The 22,393-nt window shown below is 51.6% G+C and overlaps 10 protein-coding genes across 10 annotated transcripts; 6 read left to right on the forward strand and 4 right to left on the reverse strand.

The window, feature by feature from the left end:
- Positions 1-86: 86 nt before the first annotated feature.
- Positions 87-758, reverse strand: P174DRAFT_428858 (uncharacterized protein; the record flags this gene model as incomplete). The annotated part of the gene is made up of 1 exon (XM_024825538.1): positions 87-758. The coding sequence occupies one exon, from the start codon at positions 756-758 to the stop codon at positions 87-89; it is 672 nt and encodes a 223-aa protein (XP_024686013.1).
- A 273-nt stretch (positions 759-1,031) lies between these two features.
- P174DRAFT_439197 (AP-3 complex subunit beta) lies at positions 1,032-3,916 on the forward strand. Its single transcript, XM_024826736.1, has 4 exons — positions 1,032-1,160; positions 1,219-1,376; positions 1,447-2,576; positions 2,603-3,916. Exons 1-4 carry the CDS (start codon positions 1,121-1,123, stop codon positions 3,771-3,773), a joined length of 2,499 nt encoding a protein of 832 aa, XP_024686014.1. The 5' UTR covers positions 1,032-1,120; the 3' UTR covers positions 3,774-3,916.
- Positions 3,917-4,153: 237 nt separating this feature from the next.
- Positions 4,154-5,806, forward strand: P174DRAFT_385284 (serine/threonine-protein phosphatase). Its single transcript, XM_024823244.1, has 3 exons — positions 4,154-4,579; positions 4,641-4,874; positions 4,937-5,806. The coding sequence occupies exons 1-3, from the start codon at positions 4,564-4,566 to the stop codon at positions 5,647-5,649; spliced, it is 963 nt and encodes a 320-aa protein (XP_024686015.1). The 5' UTR covers positions 4,154-4,563; the 3' UTR covers positions 5,650-5,806.
- Positions 5,807-6,004: 198 nt separating this feature from the next.
- P174DRAFT_364299 (rho GDP-dissociation inhibitor) lies at positions 6,005-6,875 on the reverse strand (the record flags this gene model as incomplete). The annotated part of the gene is made up of 4 exons (XM_024821977.1): positions 6,005-6,135; positions 6,196-6,244; positions 6,307-6,629; positions 6,785-6,875. The coding sequence occupies 4 exons, from the start codon at positions 6,873-6,875 to the stop codon at positions 6,005-6,007; spliced, it is 594 nt and encodes a 197-aa protein (XP_024686016.1).
- Positions 6,876-8,806: 1,931 nt separating this feature from the next.
- P174DRAFT_418390 (KilA-N domain-containing protein) lies at positions 8,807-10,417 on the forward strand (the record flags this gene model as incomplete). The annotated part of the gene is made up of 5 exons (XM_024824688.1): positions 8,807-8,867; positions 8,988-9,205; positions 9,275-9,437; positions 9,493-10,339; positions 10,393-10,417. 5 exons carry the CDS (start codon positions 8,807-8,809, stop codon positions 10,415-10,417), a joined length of 1,314 nt encoding a protein of 437 aa, XP_024686017.1.
- Positions 10,418-11,299: 882 nt separating this feature from the next.
- Positions 11,300-13,330, forward strand: P174DRAFT_385293 (cleavage polyadenylation factor subunit CLP1). Its single transcript, XM_024823245.1, has 3 exons — positions 11,300-11,547; positions 11,640-12,402; positions 12,458-13,330. Exons 1-3 carry the CDS (start codon positions 11,410-11,412, stop codon positions 13,234-13,236), a joined length of 1,680 nt encoding a protein of 559 aa, XP_024686018.1. The 5' UTR covers positions 11,300-11,409; the 3' UTR covers positions 13,237-13,330.
- Positions 13,331-13,541: 211 nt separating this feature from the next.
- P174DRAFT_439204 (chitin deacetylase CDA4) lies at positions 13,542-14,771 on the forward strand (the record flags this gene model as incomplete). Its single annotated transcript, XM_024826737.1, has 4 exons — positions 13,542-13,708; positions 13,779-13,827; positions 13,848-14,363; positions 14,387-14,771. The coding sequence occupies 4 exons, from the start codon at positions 13,542-13,544 to the stop codon at positions 14,438-14,440; spliced, it is 786 nt and encodes a 261-aa protein (XP_024686019.1). The 3' UTR covers positions 14,441-14,771.
- Positions 14,635-16,935, reverse strand: P174DRAFT_418393 (uncharacterized protein; the record flags this gene model as incomplete). The annotated part of the gene is made up of 1 exon (XM_024824689.1): positions 14,635-16,935. The coding sequence occupies one exon, from the start codon at positions 16,933-16,935 to the stop codon at positions 14,635-14,637; it is 2,301 nt and encodes a 766-aa protein (XP_024686020.1).
- Positions 16,936-18,821: 1,886 nt separating this feature from the next.
- P174DRAFT_439207 (quinone oxidoreductase family protein) lies at positions 18,822-20,420 on the forward strand. Its single transcript, XM_024826738.1, has 2 exons — positions 18,822-19,816; positions 19,872-20,420. The coding sequence occupies exons 1-2, from the start codon at positions 19,041-19,043 to the stop codon at positions 20,092-20,094; spliced, it is 999 nt and encodes a 332-aa protein (XP_024686021.1). The 5' UTR covers positions 18,822-19,040; the 3' UTR covers positions 20,095-20,420.
- On the reverse strand, positions 20,129-22,083 carry P174DRAFT_477712 (uncharacterized protein). Its single transcript, XM_024830675.1, has 4 exons — positions 21,716-22,083; positions 21,566-21,651; positions 21,189-21,437; positions 20,129-21,130 (listed from the first exon to the last, which is right to left on the reverse strand). Exons 1-4 carry the CDS (start codon positions 21,977-21,979, stop codon positions 20,215-20,217), a joined length of 1,515 nt encoding a protein of 504 aa, XP_024686022.1. The 5' UTR covers positions 21,980-22,083; the 3' UTR covers positions 20,129-20,214.
- Positions 22,084-22,393: the final 310 nt, after the last annotated feature.

Here is a 22,393-nt window from a genome sequence, read left to right on the forward strand (position 1 = left end):
TTATGCTTTGGGATCAAGGTCCATACGTTCTTATTGGAGTTTTGTTTTTTCAGCTCGTTTATATGGTCGTTGTATTTTTCGGTTGTCTAGATATCCAGAGGTTCTGCGATCGTGCGATTGCTGTCATCGAAGTCGAACCATCGCTGTACGATTCGTCTCACAGGCACGCTCCGACCACTCCAGATACCTTCTCCTTCCGCCCTTCGAGTAGCGCCATTGAGGAACGGTACTTCTACATACCACAAAGCCTCACCGCACTCGATGTCGACAAATTCCGGGGCACCGCCACATTCACAAAGAACCAAGTCCATGGCTTCTTTGCTGCACACTTCCACTGCGGTTGCGAGAGTCCGGGATAATCCCTGGGCAGAAAACTCCGAACTTGAGACATGTAGTGCTATAGGATTCAGCACGGCCATCAGAGGCCGCTTACTATTGTGACTGTCACTGGTCGATGTCTCCCCTAAGCGAGTGGGAGAGGATAACACGGAGATAAAGGCCCGGAAATGCTCCAGTGTCGGGCAGAAAGCAAGTTGGATCCGGCTTGATCTGGAGAGCATCCCGAGAGATTTTGTAAGTAGCGCGTGTTTCGTGGCTGTGTCTTGAGCATGACTCGAGACATCATCGTAGAGTTGTTCTAGAAAGGTTTCTCTCGTTGAGCATATGACTAGCACAGTCGTATCGGCAACATTGGTGAGAAGATGTTGCAGGAAATCAGTCGCTCGATCACAGAAATATATGCGACGACTTGTCTTCATCGCGACGCACAAAGTAACCAAGTAGTCACAAGTACTAAGTCAAACATTGTCAAGAATCTCCTAGTCCATTGAGTAACAAGTCCTATCCACGCATGTTTTCTTATAGCTCTTCGTTTCAATCGTGTGGCCTTTCCGATAGAGATGGAATGTAGATAATATTGGATGGCGGGGAGCAGCTGTACCGTTCTCGCTTGCATCATCCGCGGGCCTAAGGTGTTGATAGCCCAGTCACCCGCACTTCTCCCGCTGAGCTTCATGAAACCTTCTCCCTCCCCTCCATCCACAAGCTTCACGAATCGAAATCTTAAATTGATCCTTCCGCGTGCGCCCGCGAGGGCTCTGCGGATTTTGATATCTACAACATGGAGACGATCTCGAGGATTTCCTCAATGCTGGAAACAGGTAACATTCTCGCCGACGTTATCTTCCGCCCTCCATTACTGATCATGGTCTGGAACAGCTCGAGAACTAACCATGGAGGCAGCTCAGTCGGCCAGTTTAACGAGAGGGTCGAGTACTGGCTTGGTGTCTCGCAACCACAGTGCTTCTCAAATTAAGAAGCTCCTGGAGAGTCGCAATGACCGTGAGGTCCTGGATGGCATGCGAAAGGTGATCGCTGTACGTATTGGTCAATCCAATCGAGCTGTTACTTGGGCTGACTATGTGTCTCTCTGCGTGACTCTACTAGTTGATGTATTCGTCCGAGCCTTCCCTTCCTTTCTTCTCGTATGTCGTCAAGAACGTCGCAAACACGAATATCGAAGTGAAGAAACTGGTCTACATATACCTGGTTCATCATGCAGAGACGGAGCCAGACCTTGCGCTTTTGTCAATCAACACGATCCAAAAATCACTTACGGATCAAAACCCTCAAGTGCGAGCAATGGCTTTACGTACAATGTCTGGGATCAGGGTGCCGGTCATCAGCCAGATTGTCTCCCTTGCCATCAAACGAGGTTGTGGTGACATGAGCCCTCATGTTCGTAAAGCTGCCGCATTGGCCATACCAAAATGTTATCGCCTTGATCCAAATACGCTACCCCAGCTGGTCGGCTATTTGTCTACTCTACTAGGCGACACTCAGTACTTTGTTGCTGGGCCCGCTGTGGCCGCATTTCTCGAGATTTGTCCCGATCGGATTGATCTCATCCATAAGCACTATCGGAGCTTGGTCAAGAAGCTTGTGGATATGGATGAATGGGGCCAGCTTGCGACTTTGCGTCTTTTGACGTTTTACGCGCGAAAATGCTTTCCCCGGAAGACTCAGAAGATGAAGAGCGCAGTTTCCAGAGGATTCTACGACGACGAACAAGGTGGTGAAACTCAGGGTGATGGCGAGGAATACGAGGTGCCTGTGATAGACCCCGATTTGGAGCTTCTATTCCGGTCTTGCAGGTTGCTTTTACATAGCCGCAATTCCGCCGTTATCGTCAGCGTTGTCCGTTGCTTCCTATATCTTGCGCCACCCGAGTATCTTGCTGCTGCTGTCGGTCCTTTGGTTGCTCTCCTTCGAAGCCCCCAGGATATACAACACATTGCACTTTATAACATTGTTGTCGTCTCCTTGAAACACCCAAAGTTTTTCACCAAGTACGTATCTCACTTCTTCGTGCATGCTTCGGATCCGCCTCACATATGGCGCCTGAAGCTCGAAGTCCTTACAATTCTTTTCCCACACTGTGGTTCGCATATCAAGGGCGTGATCATTAACGAGCTGGGACATTTCTCAAATGGTGCGGATGAAGACTTTGTCCGTGAGAGCGTTCGCGCCCTTGGGCGTTGCGCGCAGAATGACCCAGCACTGCGAAATATTGCTTGGTTGTTCTGCTCCGTCAGATCACGAGCCTTGATGAGACTCTAGTATCAGAGTCTTTGACCGTGATTAGGCATCTGATTCAACAAGACCCGGCTTCTCATGAACGCACAGTGATCCAGCTTGTGAAGCATCTCGGTTCGTCCAGTAGCCCGGAAGCCAGAGCGACCATAATATGGCTGGTTGGAGAATTCGCGGGAGTAGATCCCAAGAGGAATATCGCACCAGATGTTCTGCGAATTTTGGTACAAAAATTCGCCGATGAGCCAGAGCCTGTGAAACAGCAGATTGTTTTGTTAGGTGCCAAGGTATACCTCCACCACCTACTACGAAACCCTCCAAAGCACCATGCAGAGGAACCATCGGTATCGGAACCCAAAACAAACCAGGAACATAATGAGTGGGCGGATGATGCCGCTAAGGAACCAGAAGTCAACGAGGGCAATGAAGAAGACCAGCGAAAAGAAGAACCGAAAGAGGACCAAATCACTCTCCTTTGGCGATATATCCTCCTCCTTGCTCGATACGACTCCTCCTACGACCTTCGTGACCGGGCTCGAATGTTAAAAGCTCTCTTGGCCAACCCCTCTTCCACCGAGCTAGCAAATCTCATTCTGCTAGCACCTAAGCCTGTTCCACATGCCCCAAGCCCATCAGAAACGCGGAGGGATTTACTTCTCGGCTCATCCACGCTTATCGTGGGGCCAGACGCTGGTCCTTTTGGACTGAGTGGCTACCAGGATCTTCCCAACTGGGTCGAACTGGGACAAGAGCCGGACCCCAGCCTCCGAGAATCAGAGACGAAGCCGGACCTGACCGACAGAGCGGCTATGACGGCAGGTGAAAAGCTTGACAGGGCTCTGATGGAACACGAGAGCAGTGTTGCAGCCATGAAACGGCAACAAAACGGCCACGCGAGAGCAGGTACTTCCGCGGCAAAGACTAAAACCCTCGATCAGTGGCTGGAGGAGGAGTCTGAGTCCGAGGAAGAGGAGACAGAGTCCGGAGAAGAAGTGACGGACTCTGAGGAAGAAGAGACCGAAGAAGAGACGGATGATGATGATGACGAAGGGGAAGATGAGGAGGATGGAGAAGATGAGGGAGACGAGGAAGACGAAGAAAGCGCTTCAGATGATCAGCAGGAAGCCCAACAGCTTTTGTCGCACGATGAGCCTGGGGCTCCTGGATTACGCGGCTACTAGTGTGTTGCCCATATTTGGCATGTCATTCATTGGCTTTGGAGTAGCCTCTTGCAGATTTTCGATTGATGACCTAGATGTATATATGGCACGACATCGCACTCTGAGATACAATCAGATGATTGGATAGAATAAATTATACCTCTTAGATGGTGCCTACGTGCGCAGTGAGCATTGATCCTCAGTTGTTGGTTGCACCGAGTCAGGGCAAGGCAGTAAGGCACAAGGATCTCACGTGGCGGACTAAGCTTCCTTGGGACATACCATACCTCTTAGGGCTGCCTTTAGCTTTGATACGACGGAGCAGCAGGCGGTATACTGGGGCAGAATGGATATTGACTCCGTGCGTTGATGGTTGATGGCCTGGAGCAGCCGCGGATGATTGATGATTAGTAACGGTGCTATACGTGCCTAGATCTATTCAGCGAGGAGCTAACTAGATTGACGCCAAGTGAAGTGATCGATGGAGATTCACGAGGAGTGCTTCCATATCACCTACTGAACTCCCTACTCCCCATCATCGCGGATCCAGTCAGTGCCGCACACGCTCTCTCTTGGTCTGTCGGCCATGATGCCAGCGGTTGCAAGAACACTTCAGACGACCCCCTTTTCGAGTCCGCACTCATAGTGTCTTCTCTCTCATTTGTTCCTCTTTCTCTCACTGGTTGTGATTATTTCAAACCTTATCTGAAAAGTTTGGCACGTGTCCCTTCCTTATCGTTCTTTTCTGTCTCACTACTTGTCTCGGAGAGCGATCCTTGGGGGCCTCCGCTCGAAAGCCAATTCAGCCGCAATGCCAGGGTTACCGGGTACGTTGACCTCGTGCGCCTCGCTTTCTTCTCTCCTGCAAAATAGCTTATCGTTTGACAGCTAGCATCGACCTGGACGAGTGCATCGAGCGGCTCTATAGGAAAGAGTTGTTGGCAGATACCGTGATTGAAGCAATATGCGCCAAGGCTAAAGAGCTGCTGATGAAGGAGAGCAATGTGGTGCATATCAGAGCTCCGGTCACTGTTGTCGGAGATATCCACGGGCAGTTCTTCGACATGATTGAGATCTTTAAGATCGGGGGGTTTTGTCCCAACACGAATTATCTGTTTCTGGGTTAGTTTCAACGGGTTGTTCAGGTTTGAGGAGATGCATGTGCTGATAATTCCTTTGCGTAGGGGACTACGTCGATCGCGGTCTGTTCAGCGTCGAGACGATATCCCTTCTCGTTTGCCTGAAGCTACGATACCCCCAACGCGTTCATCTCATTCGTGGTAACCACGAATCACGCGGTGTCACCCAGTCCTACGGCTTCTACACAGAGTGCGCGCGGAAATACGGCAACGCCAATGTGTGGCACTACTTCACCGACATGTTTGACTTTCTCACCCTGAGCGTGGTTATCAACGATCAGATTTTCTGCGTGCACGGTGGCCTTTCCCCCTCGATCCACTCGATAGACCAGATCAAGATTATTGATCGATTTCGCGAGATCCCTCACGAGGGTCCCATGGCCGATCTGGTCTGGTCCGACCCCGACACCGAACGCGACGAGTTCTCGCTATCGCCGAGAGGAGCAGGGTACACATTCGGTGCACAGGTCGTTCGGAAATTCCTCGAGGTGAATAGCATGTCGCATATTTTGCGAGCGCATCAGCTGTGCCAGGAAGGGTATCAGGTTCTCTATGACGACCGTCTGAGTACGGTGTGGAGTGCGCCCAACTATTGCTACCGGTGCGGGAATCTCGCCAGTGTTCTTGAAGTAAGTGACACGGGGGAGAGATACTTCAACATCTTCGATGCCGCGCCGGAGAACGATATCCACCGCGGAGAACAACAAGCGCAACAGAACAAGGACGGCCAGAACCCGGTGATTGATTACTTTTTGTGATACCCTTTTATTTCTGTATTAGTTTCTTCTTTTGCATGCAGTGCTTCCCGATGCAAAGCTTGGAGTCTGGCACCCGAAAGAGCATTTAGAGATGGCAAGGATAGAATGTAACAAGATGTTTCAAATGAGGCATATACCAAATATAGAATCAATTGTCACTCATGGTTCTTTGAATTTCTATGTAAGACTTTTGTCGTTCTGACAAAAACGCATTTCCTGTCGTAGAGTTGGATGTCCAGAAGATTTTGAAAGGAGATTCGTTTCGTCCAACGCATGTAAATTTTTCAAATATGCTGATAATGGTATATATATTCAAAGACGAGACATTATATAATCGATACCGTCAAAAAGGAGCCTACCAATCTTTTGCAATGTCGAACGACCATTCGAACTGGAGATGGGTCTGGTTGTCGTCGTCGACGAACTTGGAGACAGCGTTGTAGTGTCCTCTGGCGAGCATTCCCGAGGGAGCCTCTTCGGGGTTGACTGTATTCAATCAGGACCAGCTCCAAGCCTTGGATGCACGTCAGGGAGTGAATGACTTACATTTCTTCTCGTAGATTGGCTTGTCCGTGGTGCTGGGGGCATAGCTTCCCTGCGACACTAGGTTAAACGACGCACAAGGCGAGTCACGCTTCCTAAATCGGGGTTACTCACCAACATCTCCTCGTCCTTGCTGACTCTGATTCCCTTGCGCTTCACGACCTGCAGATACTTGAGACCGCTCAGGACCTCGTGGTGCACCTCGAACTTGCACTTGATGCGGAAAGTCGCTCCCTCCTTGATGGTAAATGGCTTGTCCTTGAGCGCCTCGAGGGCGCCGGGCGCGGACAGCTCAATCACCACGTCGGGACGGCCCTCAACCTCCAGGGACAGGGACCTGATGATGCATTTTCTGGGGTCGTTGGGGTCTCCGATCGGGTTGCCGGTGTTGAGGCCAAGGGAGGCTTTCCAGCGGTTCAGGGATTCGTCGTTTTGATCTGTCCGGGTGTGGTATATCAGTATTCAGCTTGCACATTTCGAGTCTTCAGATAGAGGCGGGCTTGCAGTAAGGGGTTGACTGGTAACACCCAATGGAGGGAAGAATTGCCGGAAAGACTGCCATGGAAGGGCAGTGTATAGAGCATCAACATACCGAGTTTTGTGTATTCTTCAATTGTCTTCTTCTCTCCTATCTTGAAGCCCTCGGTCTTCGAGGCAACGAGATCATCCTCGTGTTCAGTCATTGTGAGTGTAGCTGTTGTTTGTTGACGGCTTCTTTTGGCGGGGTACCTGAACCAAGGATGGTGGCACTAGAGAGGGGGCCGCGAATAAGAGCGGGAGGGTATCTATATATATATGCAACTGGTGAGGGAGGTGTATCCGACAGAGGTTTGAGCAAAAGAGATACAAATTTAGATGAATGCAGGAGAGAGATCCAAGAGAGTGTACGGAGGACTCAGATTAGTAGTTATTCTGGCCAAATTATTCTGGCCAAAGGACTGGCGGGGATCGCTTCGTTAGTCTGATACGCTCTGGTGGGGGTGAAAGGCAGAGATACCAATTGCTTCGAGATCATGAGAAGGGCGGTGAGCACAAGGTCTAGAATTTAGTGAAAGTTCATAATTATCACTCAGGGATAGACAGGTGGGCTTGTGAGACGACCCAAGTAAGGTATATAATCTCTGAAACCATGTTTTGTGCCATTGTGATGTCGATTGAGATGTGATCTAATGATCGTTCAGCTTCTGTATATGCCTCTTGGGACTTCTCATGCTGGCTACTGCGGTTCAATGATAGCAGGCAGGCGCAGTGGGGTCCTTGCGCAAAATAAAGCTACATAGCCTACGGAGCAGAGAGGTGCACCCACTAAGTGACTGGGATAAAGGCGTGGGCTGATCTTGGCTTCGTGGACTGTGTATGCGAACAATTCGATAGACCTTGCAGTATGGTGGATTGCAATGACTACCTAGAAGACACTACAGCTTCTAGCCAGGGGAAGAAATGGATACTGACATTGATCAACGAAACTAACTTATATATCGCCGATGACACTCCGGTTGTTGTCGAACTCAAGCCTAAAGGCTTAAATAACAATGAAGCGGTGTGCCTTAGTGGACCGCTTCCTTCGCTTCGTCTCGGGAGCAAGTGCCTTTCCTCTGGGTCCTTCTCGACTTCAAGGCCTGGGTTGACTCGCTTGACTTGAGCGTTCAACTAGGGGTGGTCGCTCAAAGAGTAGACTCGAGACACATCGGTGCATGCGAGAGGTAGATATTTTCAGAGATGTTAGCAATTAGCCATTAGTACAGATACTCGAGGAGTGCATGGCTGTTTCAATCAAATGGATAAACGCGTCGTTGATGTGCTGAAAATCATCGGACAGTCCATCAACAGCCTTTTAACGCGAGAAGAGCTACCTCAGCTTGGGAGTTGGAATAGGGTCACCATGACGCGAACGAGGATGCATCAACCATGGAAGACGAAGCAGAGGCACAACCGGACCATCCCTCCTCCTCATTAGGAGGCAGCAAGGCATTAATACCGTGGCAGACCACTACCTGTCACAAACTCGTAATCGAATACCGGGGATGTACCGAGCCCGCTACCATCTTTCCGCTTTTGGCAGCTCATGTGATTACCACCCCATTTTAATTGGCCAATAGCTAGTTGCCAAGAGTGATGCGAATCTGTTGAATCAACGATACGGTAAGGACAGCGTAAGTAGCCCAAGCCCAGCAAAACGCCAGTCTTCTTATTTTGCGTCCCCCCTGCTTTGCCCATAGCCTTTTTATCTTTTATCAACTTTCAGGTATATTTTTGATCGCGAATTGAACTTATCTCCTGGCTCGTCGCGGATCTGTCTGTGTACCCTCCTCCCCGCGCGAGAGTTTATCATCCGCCCCAAAATCAAATCATAAAATCATTTGCGTGTGGTGCCGTCACACTTCATACTGTGTGCGCACCCTTCTGTGGTGACGTCTATACCCTCAGGAGTGAACCTGTTCGGAGAGCAACCGCAGACGCGCCTGCAACGTGGCCGCCGCTTTGGCGTCGCTCCTCGCAATCCTTCCCTGCGCGCAAGAGTTTATCTATCTACCATCTGTAGAATTACGTTCATAATTCTCAGGCGCAGTCACATCCTTCAATTTACCATTTAGACTCATATTAGCCATACATCATGGTGCGATCTCTGCCAAAGAGGAACAACCCGTTCGTCCTCCCGGACCAATCCCCTTCGTGTAAGTTGAAACTTCACCATTTATTTTCGCATCCTCGGCTCCAAAATCGCTCTCGATGCTTCGACCAGGAGACGCTGTACGAAACGAGCATTGCGCAGGGCTAACCCGTTCCTTCCGGAGGGAGAACAGATGAGGAACTCCTGGCGCTCCGCCGTCTAGGAAAAACAAACCTCGCTGTCAAGCCTACGCAGATTGGAACGTCCAACGCAACTAAGCCTGAGAATCTGGGTCCCTTTGAATATGCCCATCTGCGCGCGAAGCTGCCAAAAGACCTGAAAGGCTCCGAGATTTTCGCGTCGCATGCCCCTCAGCAGCACCCGGAGACCTACTTTCTCATGGTGAGTGAGACCGCTTCGCCCTTTGTTGATGGTCACAGTGACCGATTCTGATCGCTTTCATTCAATCAGCGACGAAGCAAGGATGGATATGTCAGCGCTACTGGAATGTTCAAGATCGCTTTCCCATGGGCGAAGCTGGAGGAAGAGAAGGCTGAACGGGAATACTTGAAGACTCGGGAGGGTACCAGCGAGGATGAAATCGCCGGCAATATCTGGGTCAGCCCCTTACTAGGTAAGCACGCCTGGAGATCATCAGCACCAAGTGAAACTTCTCTGATTGTCCTTAGCGTTGGAGTTGGCCAAGGACTATCAGATGTACGATTGGGTTCGCGCTCTGCTGGATCCCACAGAGATCCCTCAAACCCCAAAGAAGCAGATTACACCTCCTCCGAAGTTTGAACTCCCGCCCATTGAAGCCCCGACCCAGCTCTCGGCCCCATCGCAGCGTACGAGAAGGGGACGGTCTGCTTCGCCCAGTAAGAGAGCCACCACCTCCCCTCGCAAACCGAGGAAGACTCGCGCAGCCAAGGAGGCGAGTGCGGAGGAGGCCAGTGCAGCTAGCGCCAGTCTTCAGAACGCTTTGGACATGACCGCGTCTAACGCTGATGCTGGATCAGCCAACGGAACTGTCGAGCCTAGTGTGGAGGAATACGTCGAAGAGAAAGTGGTCACCGTCACAAAGGACCCAACCAAGCCGACTTCCAGGAAGAGGGTCGCCGCCATTCCTGAGGAGGATGAGGTCGAAGAAGAAAAAGTCAAGGTTGACGTGAAGACGACTTCAGACACGGTGGACGACGTTAGAACCACCCAGACGACGATCTCCGTCGAGATGCCTGTTAGCCTTCCCGAGGCTCCTTCTGCAGAGGACACCGAGAAGATGATCGCCAAGGCCAAGGAAATGGTCGAGGATGCGATCAAGGTCCAGACCACCGAAGGCGAACGGCACGAAGCCTCGTCACCAAAGGGCGCCAAAAAGCGCAAGACCGACATGCTCAGTGAGGATGAGGAGGATGATGAGACCAGAGCGGCCTCGGCCCTGCGCGCCAAGAGAGCAAAGGTCCTGGAAGAGAAGCTGAAGCGTGAGCGTGTGCGGAACCGTGCCTTGGTCGGTGTTACGGCTGTCTTTGCACTTGCGTAAGTATTTGAAACCCACTGGTGTCAGATTCTGTTCTAACGATATACACCAGGGCTTCCATCCCCTATTTCTTCTAGGAAATCCACACCCGCCTCTTCCCTGGTCTTCAAGGGCCAGGAGCAGAGTATGATTACCCGTATGAAATCATGCTGTATCGAGTTCAATTGTTCCGGAAATTGTCCAACACCATCCCCACCCGTCACCGCACTCTACCTTGGTAGAAGGATTGTCTGATGATGCTCCAGACTGAAGAGAAGCATCTAATCCTTCCTACTGAATCTCCTCCCCCTCACATGCCTGCCTCTGTGAAAGTCCCCTGCTGGCCTTCCCTTGCCTTTTCCTCCAATGAAACCCTTCCCATTGCCATTTCTATATCTCATCCCAGTGATTCTTGATGTACTGTATTGATATTCTATCGGTTTTTCTAATAATTGCCCTTTCGATGCCAAAGGGAAATATTCCTGTCCATAGGTCTTGCGGGTATCTGCAGCTTTACTCTGCCAATGGTGTTTGGTTGGGACATTGAATGCGAGGAGCTTTGCATCTCTATTCCTTCTTTTCTACGTTTCTCTCCCCTTGTTTTTCACTTGGTTTCTGGATACCTGATCTATGGCACCCCCGTCTCCGTTTCGTCTTTGAAGGCCCCTTGACCCTCCTCACTGTTGGACACTAGAGAAGCAATGCATGCAGTATGATATGAATGATTGACTCGGGCAGTCTTCTAAGGCACTGTAGGTTAGTCGTAGTGTGCGAACATGTATAGAAAGATAGCATGCCATGCTCCTTTCAGGCACTTGGATGTGTTAAATGAAATATCTTATTTTGGTAGCAATAGTTGGTTGATTCACGCATCAGTGTATAAATATTGAGGTCTGGTAATAATAGGACCAATTGATCCGCACTGCAAACATTCAAAACATTCACTGCAGTCATGAAGCTCCCAAGAGCTCCAGCAACCACTTCTTGACCCTTCAGCTTCACATTCAGACATTGAAACAAAGACAAATATTTGCGTCGAGTTTGTGAAAACTAAGTACCCGCTTATTTATTTCTGCAGTACAGCGATGCAATGTCGCTCCCCGGTTTAGAGCTCTCGCATACCTCAGCGGAGAGGGAGTTTGTCTCCGCACCGCCAACACAGATTACCTTGTTCAAGGGCTCAGAATGGAGGTTTGAGGTCGCATTTGGATCAGCGATACGAGTAAAGGTAGGTAATCGTGATGAAAGGGACTTGTTTACTGTCATTCCTCGACGACGCATTGCAATGGCTAATACAAACGTTTACTTTACGTGCTGTAGCTATTGGCCGGCACCGCAGAGCTTTTCGGCACGGAGCTTGCTGCCTCGCAGACGTATACCTTCTCCGGGACGAAAGCGGCGATCTACACCTGGCACGGATGCACACTCGAGGTCAGCGCCGGCGATACGATATCGACGATAGATGGACTGGGATCGGCGGGGCTGAACGGCGAGGGGGCCCGTGGGTACGGCGCGGGCGGCTGCCAGAGCGAGTATACGGCCGAGGAGACGCCGATGGTCGAGTATGCGAATGTGCATTTTGCGCTGGAGACGATGCGCCAGGAGGCCAAGGCGACGGGCAAGGATGGACCGCGGGTGCTGATCCTGGGGCCTGAGAATGCGGGGAAGACGAGCGTGGCGAAGATTCTGACGGCGTATGCGACTAAGGTTGGGAGGCAGCCGATTGTGGTCAATTTGGATCCGGCGGAGGGGATGCTTAGCGTCCCTGGGACGCTGACCGCGACGGCGTTCCGGACGATGATGAATGTTGAGGAGGGGTGGGGGAGTAGTCCCATGTCGGGGCCGAGTGCGGTGCCTGTGAAGCTGCCGTTGGTTTATTTCTATCCGTTGCAGAATCCGCTTGAGGCGGAGGGTGCGGTTTATCGGCCTATTGTGTCGCGGCTGGCGCTGAGTGTGACGGGCCGGATGGCCGAGGATGAAGATACACGCGAGACAGGCATCATCGTTGATACGCCGGGCATTTTGAGCGCAGGCAAGCCGGGTAGTCTTGAGATTATCAACCACATCGTGACGGAGTTTGCAAGTAAGGCTTACTGGTTTTGTGCTTCCGGCGTTGTCTATGAGACTGACCTGTACAGTTACGACCATCCTGGTCATAGGCTCGGAACGGCTTTACAGCACCATGATGAAGAACTACGACAACAAGCCGACGTCCAGTGCGTCTGCTGCGGCGTCGGATGAGAGGATCACCGTCGTGAAGCTCTCCAAGTCTGGCGGCTGCGTGGACCGCGACGCAGCGTTTATGAAGGCAGTGCGCGAGTCGCAGATTCGAACATACTTCTTCGGCAATCCTATTCCTTCTACGGCGTCGGCGGCACTCTCGATGTCTGCGTCTTCGACTACAAACGTTACACTCTCTCCCCATGCCCAACAGCTCGATTTCGTCTCCTTGGCCGTTTACAACTACACAATCGCCTCTTCAGATGAAGACGAGGACGAATACGATCCGTCTCAATTTGGCGCCAGTGATACATTCCTTCCTGGAGGAAGCAATGACGCAGAGGGCCCAGAGACCAAGCATGCCGAGGAGACATCGTTCGCTACCTCCGTGCCGGGCTTGGGAGGCTCATCAGGCGAGGATGCAGCATCAGGCAGCTCGGCTGTACCCCTGAAAAAAGTACCACCTCCGGCACCGAACACGCTCGCCAATTCCCTGCTCGCAGTTACACACGCCGCGCCGAATGCCAGTCCGGCAGAGATTCGCGATGCCAGTATCATGGGGTTCTTGTACGTGGCCGATGTAGATCGCGATAAAGGCAAGATTCGCGTACTGGCTCCGATCGGTGGGCGAGTACCGCCAAGGGCCATTGTCTGGGGTAAGAAGTGGCCTGGAGAGGTAGTTGGGTTGGTGGGGTAGTCATGCATGATAAATAGTTAGCGTTTCAATCTTCATGGCTGTTAGGGGTCGGAGTTAGGTTGGGTGAAATGCGAACTGGACTGGGATATTGTATATAACTGAGATAATGTATTCTAATTGGATCGGCTTCGCTATGCACTGAGTAGCAGTCAACTAGCTTCTCCATACTCCCCAAGTCTTGTTATTCCATTATTATCTAATCTGGAGTTCATGACGTTTTCTTTGATTTTTTGCAGTCTCAATGTTGAATAAATAATTTATACGATTTAATAAATTATCTTAAAAAACTACTCCTACTCCTACTCATGTGGCCGTTGAACGCCTACAACAGCTCGGCGAAACAATCCCATCCCCAAAAACTCCCAACTCCACCCAGGATCCCCAAAACATCGAACTCACACCCTCCCACAAGTGACACAACACCATGCTCTACAGCTGCTACCGCCGCCGCCGAAAACTCAAACGCCTCTTCGTAATGCTCCTCCCCATCCTCCTAACCGCCCTCCTCCTCTCCCCCTGTACCTGATCTACAAACCGCCAAGCCTCCTCATCCGCTACCTCCAACACCGCTACCCAGACGTCCTCTTCCACGTCCCCTGCCCCCACAGAAGAAGCTCGTTGCGCTGACCATCGACGATGCCCCCTCGCAATATACACGCGAGATAGCAGCAACGCTAAAAGCGCACAGCGCCTCCGCGACGTTCTTCGCGATTGGGTCGCAGATCGACGGGGATGGGCGCGAGGCTGTCCTCGCCGACCTGGTGCGCGGGGGAAACGAGCTGGGGAACCATGCTATGCGGGATGAGCCGTCGCGCGCGCTGAGCGACGAGGTGCTCGCGGCGCAGATTGCGGAGGTGCAGGCGAGGATAAGTCGGGTGTATGCGCGCGCTGGGGTCGAGGAGCCGCGGGTTAGGTGGTTTCGGCCGGGGAGTGGGTTTTTTAGTGAGAGGATGAGGAGGTTGGTTGCCGGAATGGGGCTAAAGATTGCGCTGGGGAGTGTGTATCCTCATGATCCGCAGGTGCCGTATGCATGGGTGAATGCGGCGCACGTGCTTAGTATGGTGCGGCCGGGGAGTGTGATTATTTGTCATGATCGGAGGAGTTGGACGGGGCCGATGCTCAGCAGGGTTCTGCCCGAGTTGAGGAAAAGGGGTATCGGGTTGTGACGCTGAGTGAGTTGGTGAGGGAGGCGGATGGGTCATGAGGTGAGGCTAAGGCTACGGGGCTACAGGCTACAGAGGCAGGTTTGGTCCGGTGCGTTGCATTGCATACTTTCTCTTCGTTGTTGATACATGTCTATAGAATACCCATACCCATACCCATATTACCGTACACTGTGATAATGCAAAGCACAAGGCTGATCGCCAGCGATAGCCTGTCAACATGATTCTTCCACCCTCACTCCCATCTTCTCCACTCGAGTAAGGTCCTCCGCAGCTCGGTGTCACAGTCATAACCCTTGCGCTCCTCCTCCAACAACTCCTCTCGTCGTTCCCGAATGTGCTGCTCAACGTCGTAGCGCTTCAGTGCGATCAGCTTCAGGTACGCCAGATCGTTTCGCTGCACGGCGTCGCGGAACTTGGCCCGGATTCGGGGCGAGTACAGCTGGCAGCTGGCTTCCCGGCATCGAGTCGGTGCATCCCCTGGCGCGAGCCGCATCCGGGTCAAGAATTCCCGCGCGATGGGCTTATTTGCCTTGACTAGCGGCCACACCACGTCGTCGTAGCAATCCTCACACACCGTGAACTCGGGCAGCTGCGGCATATAGTACCACGTACCAAGAACCGGTCGATCCCGGCGGCAGTCCCGTAGCACGACCTTGCGGCGAGCATAAGCCAGGAACTGGGTCATGTCGGGCAGTGGCGAGCGTTCGATCTCGGCGCGGTTTGCAGCAATGTCCAACAGGTCGACGTATTGGACGAACCGCGGACTGTCCGCCACCAAATCACAGACCTGTTCCTGCATCGTGGTGCTTCTCGTGAACGTTTCGCGGTGCTGCGGCATAAGAATGCGCAGGTTGCGGACACACGCGGAGCAGACGTTGAACTTTGGCAGGTACATGCCTGTTGCCGAGTCGATGATCCGGTACCAGAACTGATCGCTGATGATGCGCCCAGTGCATGGCTTGCTTCCTGGCGGTGGCCGGGCAATCTGCTGGAGCATGTCCAAAGTCTCGTACTGCTTCTTGATGGTCTGCATCCAGGCGAGTCGTGTCCACGGCTCACTCATCGAGCATCGAACCATCTGACCACGTGGTACCGGTAAACCAGGGATGAACAAATCTTGGAATCGCGAATTGCGCATCTGTTTCGTGCACGAAGGGCAGATGTCGAGATGTTCCAACCCTTTGATGGTATACCAGTCCTGGTACCCGGTCATAGGGACAGACCGCGGACAAGGCAGAAGGCAGGGGCTAGCTTCTTCTGGGGAAGATTGGCGAACCACTGCTTTGGAAGGACTCGGCCGTCTCGAAGATCTTGATCTCTCGCGCTCTTGCTCCTGCTCCTGCGCGCCATAAAATGATACTGTCCGTTTCGTTGTCGACTGAGATGATACAGGAGCAGCAAGCATTGGTTCAGTCGTCGCTGTACGAAGTGAGGCAGGAAACGGATCAACTTCATCTGAGCGGGGAGCAGCCGGCGTCGGCTTCGCTGGGGTGGATAAAGCCCTAGAACGAGTTCCGCGAGAAGTGGCTCGTGACACTGACTCGGGAGGTGCATTGCACCGACAAGCTCGAGGAGGCTCTGAGGACGACGGTTCGGTGGGGCCCGTAGGACGAGCAAAAGGCAGTTCGCTTGGTTGAGTAGAAATCTCAGCCTCGCGACCTTTCTGTCGCTGTCTCAATTTTTCTTCCAACCTTTCAGCCAAGCCTGATCCCGTAGGAGGGACCATAGGAGGGACAGCATGAGCTCTCTTTCTTGTCTGCGAAGGGGGCTCCTGATGCGCGGTTCCAGGATTGATTGGGGCCTTGGTTGCAGCCGAATCAGAGACATGCCCGGCTGATGAGCGCGATTGTTGAGACTCGCCCGGGGATTGTCGACGCCCATCCCTCACGCTACCGGAGCGTTTTGGGACCGCGGCAGAAGTAGTCTTCTCGGCAGGCATCCCAAGGGAGCCCTGTCCGTTCCTTGCAGGCACAGAGACACGCTCGGAGTTGTGAGGAGAGACATGAGTGGTCGCTCTCACATCAATGTTCGTCTTCCCTGCTGCACTTTGGGATTTGGGAATGGTATGGCTCGGCTCCGTTCTTTGACGGCTGCTGCCGGTGTTCTGGGACATCCTGGGCGGCTGACGCTCCTCCTTCCTTGGCTGGGTTTGAGGCCTACTCTCCTTGACCGGCAAGGGGACAGGCACCGTCGGAGGCGTCAAGTGGAATTCCTGGCAATCATCAACGACGCGGAGAAGTGGATCCTGTACAAATCCTTCAGGTGGCGTGGCTGGCCCTGTGCTATCATCTGAAGAACTGTTTTCGCGGCTGCACTCATCCAGGTCATACTGTTTAGTCTCCCCAGACTCGGAAATAGGCGCATCCAGGATGACAGGGTATTGGTCAATGGTTCCTCGGGTACAGACACCTTCAACCCCGGGCTTTTCTCCTAGCATGGACATTCCGTGGAGCTCCCGGAAGAGTGAGGTGGCCTCGTCCTCCACCAAGGGAGGCGGCGGCCATTGGGACCGCTTGCGCCCAAATCGAGGCATTGTCGGCCGCGATGAGTCCAAGGTAGATGCGTGGTGTCTTCCAGGGGAATGACAACACAGACAAAAATTTCTCTCAGAGGAGCTGAACTGGCAAAGGCTATCCTGTGGCAGTGGCACGGCTGATTAGATATCCTTCCCTGGTGGCGGTTTGCATGGTATAACCGTCGATTCTCAGACTCACTCGGAGTTGTGTAGGCGTCGGAGAGATCGAACAGAGAGATGTGTCGTGATGGGATACCAGGCTAGAAATGTGAGCGAACACAAATATCAGAAGGTTATCCGGGAAGATCCTCGGGAAGCTGTCGGCTCTAGTGTACAAGATTATGATACAAGAAAAACGATGAAGAAAAACTTTTCGTCCCTGGGTCTATGGGAACAAAGAGAACCAGAAAGAGCCAGCGCCAGAGAGCTTGATATATAAATATCGTAAAGGGCCTAGTTGGGCAGCGTGTTTCATCTTGGCGGCCCTATCAGAGCACAGACTCGGGGGTTGGGCGTTAATAGGCAGCGAATCAACCTCCCATGTACAGATGTCCGACTGTGAGAATGGGTGGCGATGCTTCAAACATGTCAACACTCAACAGGCACCGAAATATGATGATACATGGTCGGGAAGGCTAGTGGTAATCGCAAGCTGTGGGTTTGTAAACGCCCTGCGCCGGCGGACAGAGACACACTAGACAACCAATCTGGATCAACGCTAGTGTCGAGGTTCTTGTTGAACGGACGAATCATGATCTCCTGGCGCAGGAAGGGCTGTTGCGGAGAGAGCCTTGCAGATGTGAAAACGCCACTTACTGCACAGGATTGACAGACATGACAGTTGTTCATGGACACTGCATCCATTCCACGCGAGCAGAAAAGGTCAGGCGCAGGGTGACCACTCGGCCTCTTCCAGCGCCGTCATCGACGATTATTGACCATTGAAGAATGGATCGTTATCCAATCCTTGACGAGGGAAAGACAAAGCGTATGATGTCGATATTTTGTTGGTCCTGCTCAGTAGAGTCTGTAAAATGAGCCTGCAAACTGACGACGTTTGTGTTACCTCTAGTCAGAGGATTGGGCGGCAAACAATAGCACTCTCATCAATATAGGTAGGGATGAGCACTATGAAAAAAGCAATGCGATGTAAATAAGGTCGTTCATTCTGATGATGATGGAGAAGTTGTGGAAGGGAGAAATGTGGATTGCATCAAAGAGTTTGCTGGCAATGAGTAGATGTGGAGAGACAGCCAACACAACAGTAGGTCTGAGTCATACTTTTCTGAATACCTGTCTCCATCTTTCAGCTAGGAGAATCTCCTTTACTTTCGAGTGTGTTAATACTGTTTTTTTGGTAGTTTCACTCTCATCAGGACGGAAATCAACCTGTATGCCACTAGTTGCTTGGTCAATATAAAAATATAGTTATCTTGTGCAAGGTAGGCTCCTCTAAGCTACTTCTATGCTTCTTCGGCCTATTCCTTCCCTTGAACTTGTACATCCACCAATAATAACTATTGATACAAGGATTCAATTTTCACCTCTCATCTTCCATCTTTGATTTCCTTTTCTCCTTCTGCTCTGAACCCTCGGGGATAAGGCCAAGGGAAGAGCTCCGATAAACTCGGATAACACCCGATGGCGTCATTCCCGAGGAAGTTGATTAGAACTAGAAGCTGGAGAGGACAACTTGAACATGATTCAAGATAGTTGCTTGATAAGGGATAGAATAGCTGCTGTTGAAATCATAAATAATATAAACTTCCAGGCAGACCGGATCAAAATCCGTGGTTATTGTCCATTGCGAATACCTCCATAGTGGGGGAACTGCGGGAATGCTCGTAGACGTCGGATATAACCAGAGAAATAGCACTCGAGCTGACAAATGCTCTTCTATAAGATGATGATAGATCGCTAAGAAGGTTCCTGTAATTCAGTCTTATAACCTCACTATCCTCCCCTCCCATCGAATGCATCTCTCCCGCGCCTTCATTCCCCGCCTCAGTAATTCCCTTGCGGTCACATCTCCCGCACTCGTTCGTCTCTCCAGCGTTCGCTCTCATCTCCAACCGTCATTTCGGCCGACAGCCTCACTCACAACCTCATCACAATCACGAACCATGTCTATCCCAGCCACCATGAAAGCCGTCCTGGTCGAAAAGACCGGCGGCCCCGAGGTCCTCGACTTCAAAACCGACTATCCCATCCCCACCCCGCAAGAGGGCCAATTGCTCGTCAAGAATAACATCTCCGGCATTAACTACATCGACACCTACTTCCGCACGGGGCTCTACCCCGCCCCAAAGCCTGAAGTCCTGGGCCGCGAAGGCGCCGGCACCGTCGTTGCCCTGGGGCCCGGGCCAAACCCTTACAACTTCCAGGTCGGTGACCGTGTCGCCTGGCTCAGCACCGGCGGATATGCGGAGTACACTGCCGTCCCTGCGGCCAAGACGGTCAAGATCCCCGACAGCGTCTCGGACGAGGACGTCATGGCATCGTTCCTGAGCGGGCTGACCGTCTTGTCGCTTGCGAAGGAGACCTACGCCGTGCAGAAGGGCGACTGGGTGCTTTTGCATGCTGCCGCTGGTGGTGCTGGCTTTCTCATGACGCAGATCCTCAAGTCGATTGGCGCGCATGTCATTGGTACTGCTGGTGGTCCTGAGAAAGTCAAGCTGGTGAAGAGCCTCGGTGCGGATCATGTAATTGACTACCGCAGTGAAGAGGGAAAGGATTGGGTGAAGCGCGTGAAGGAGATTACCGGTGGCCGAGGTGTGGACGTCGTCTATGATTCCGTCGGAAAGGATACCTGGGAAGGAAGTCTGGAGGTCGTCAAGAGGAAAGGTACTATTGTCTGGTTCGGGAATGCCAGTGGACCCGTTCCTCCTCTGCCTTTGAAGTAAGTTTGGTTCTTCACATTATTGCTTTCCGTGGACACAGACTGACCTGGACAGTAAACTCTCCCCCAAGTGTGTCAAGGTTGCCCGTCCAACACTTTTCGGCTACATCGAGACCCGCGAAGAATTCGAATTCTATGTCAATGAGCTGTTCAACCTGCTCCAGTCTGGCCAGCTCAAGGTCAAAATTCACAAGGTTTATCCGCTTGAGCAGGTTCAACAGGCGCATATCGACCTTGAGGGGAGGAACACTACGGGAAAGTCTCTCTTGAAGCCATGATCTACTTTTCCAATCAGAAACATGAATTTATGTGTGTATATGAGGAGAGTTATTAATTTTCAGATTAAGACCCATCGAATTGTGCACCAACGTATGCTGCTGCTACGCAATAAACTCAGATCAGATCACCGGCTCAACAGCGTGGCCACCCTCTGTTTTCTTTTCCTTTGAATCCTTGCTTTCCTCATCGTCAGTATCGACAGCTTCAAGATCATCTCCCGTCCGCAAATCCTTCGGTTTCTTCCAACCTATCATCAAATCGTTGGCCAGAACCGTGTAAATAGAACAGTAGGCTGTGAACACCTCGTCAAAGTAATGAAATCCACAGTTAAGTTCCCAAACCGATGTTATGACCTTCATGCCAGGATAGCACAACTTCAGCAGACTCTCCTCAAGGAAGAAGTCAAACTCCAATGTTGGTGCACCGCCTTCTTCCCATTGAAGTCTCTCTTCAGGGTTAAGGTCAATGTCGGGCTTGCCGGGGTCGCGGTAGGCCTTTGCCAGCATTCTTCCAACGGGGTGGAGATCTGGAGCGCGGACCTGGTAAAACTCCTTAGCTTCGTCGTCTGGGAAGATGATGGCGGTGACTTCAAAGCCATCGATGTCTTCGACCCGCATCGCCCGCAGTGCGTCTTGGTTTGCAAGCTCTTGGAATCGGACGGCCTGTCGATCAACCCCAGCGCCTGCCAGAGCGAACTTGACAACCTTACGGGCGATCTCCTTGGTCATGCGCACTGCGTCTTTCTTGCTGTTGTTCCACTTGTCGTCTTCAACGTAGAGGTCAAAAAAGACGCCGCCAAAGAGCGTAGAGCAAGCGGTATTGAAGTTTCCGGGTCCTTTGACTGTGAACTCCTGGTTTTTCCAGAGCTCTTTGCCGGCAATGTCGCAGGATTTCCTGGCTTCCTCGATGCTCGTTTTGTATTCTGGGACGACGTCGTGGTAGAGGATGTACGTGAGAAAGTTCCAAATCGTGACAGTGGCAAGCTTTACCATGTCCTCGGTTTCGGGGTTGAAGTAGTACGGGAAGTAGGAGGTCCTGTCCAGCTGTCAGTCTCATTATAGTGCCGCAGCATTGTGTTGCCTTGAAGACTTACAGGTATCCCTTGACCACAGCGTTGAAGTCAATCTGCAAGTTCAATTGCTCCTGCGCGATGCTTGTCTGGGCCCGGGCCATGAGGATCTCCTCACTGTCCATTTCCTTGAGATCACGTTGGTCCGTACCCGTGAACATCTTCGGACTGATATCGACGCCTCCATATTGCAGGTACTTTAAGAAGACCTCGCGTCTGTCATTTTCAATGCGCCGCTTCTTCTGGAAGCGTAGAATTGCATCTTCCATTCGACTAGGGACGTTAGATGCAGATCATGAGACCTAGCTGCGAGACGAACTTACTGAATTATAGGCCGTGAGCTTGGTAAGTTTAAATGCTTGTCAGCCTACTCGTCTCGTGGTGTGGCAGTAGTAACATACACATCGTATATCTCTCGTCCCTCTGCATACTCCTGGGGTGTTATAGGGGCGTCCACGTAGTACTCTTCAAACCCTGTCGGCTTGTTCTGCAGAAAGTGCAAGTGTCAGTTTCGCCCATAACGTCATTCCGGTCAATGGCAAACGTCCTACTTTGCCGCGTTTGATTTTCGATCTGGAGGTCTTCTTCTTTTTCTTCTTTGACTCCACCATATTAACAGGGATAGACTCTGGTTCCTGTTGACTACCATTTGCTTCTGACCGGGGTCGAGTCATTTCAATTGGCTTGCTTGTCTGATGTTTTGGAGAAGTGCCCGTGTTGAGCTGCTCAGTTTCTGGGTCGTTGTGTTGTTCGAGAGGTCGAAGAAGGAGCGCATGAGAAGAGTTCGAGGGGATTTCTGGAGACTCCATTGCCATGAGAGGTCTGGATTAGATCGTCTGCTAACGAGGTAGAAGAGATGATTAGATCAAGCTGATGCAAAAGTGAAAGAAAGTTCAGGTCAACGGGGTGGGAAGTAGACAATGAATGTGTGAGAGAGAGATAGAAGAGAAAAAGAGAGAGGATTCAATTCACTAGTATTTGGTAGAGAGAAGAAAAGCACTGCCTCCAACGGTGCAACTGCTTCTCAGTCTGTTTGATTCATGCAATTCACCGACGAACAGAGCACGCAAGCTTCTTCATTGTTCGACTGTGGTGCCTCAAGCAGGTTTCCGAGAATAAGGTGGAAAAAGATCTAGCAGATTCAGGCTACGTTAATTAGGATAATCCAGCTGCGCCTAGATAATATCTTCATCAACATGGGAAGCCAAGAATTAAAAAGACCAAAAGAG

The sequence above is a fragment of the Aspergillus novofumigatus genome (genome assembly GCF_002847465.1).
Source record: "Aspergillus novofumigatus IBT 16806 chromosome Unknown P174scaffold_2, whole genome shotgun sequence".
NCBI lineage: Eukaryota > Fungi > Ascomycota > Eurotiomycetes > Eurotiales > Aspergillaceae > Aspergillus > Aspergillus novofumigatus.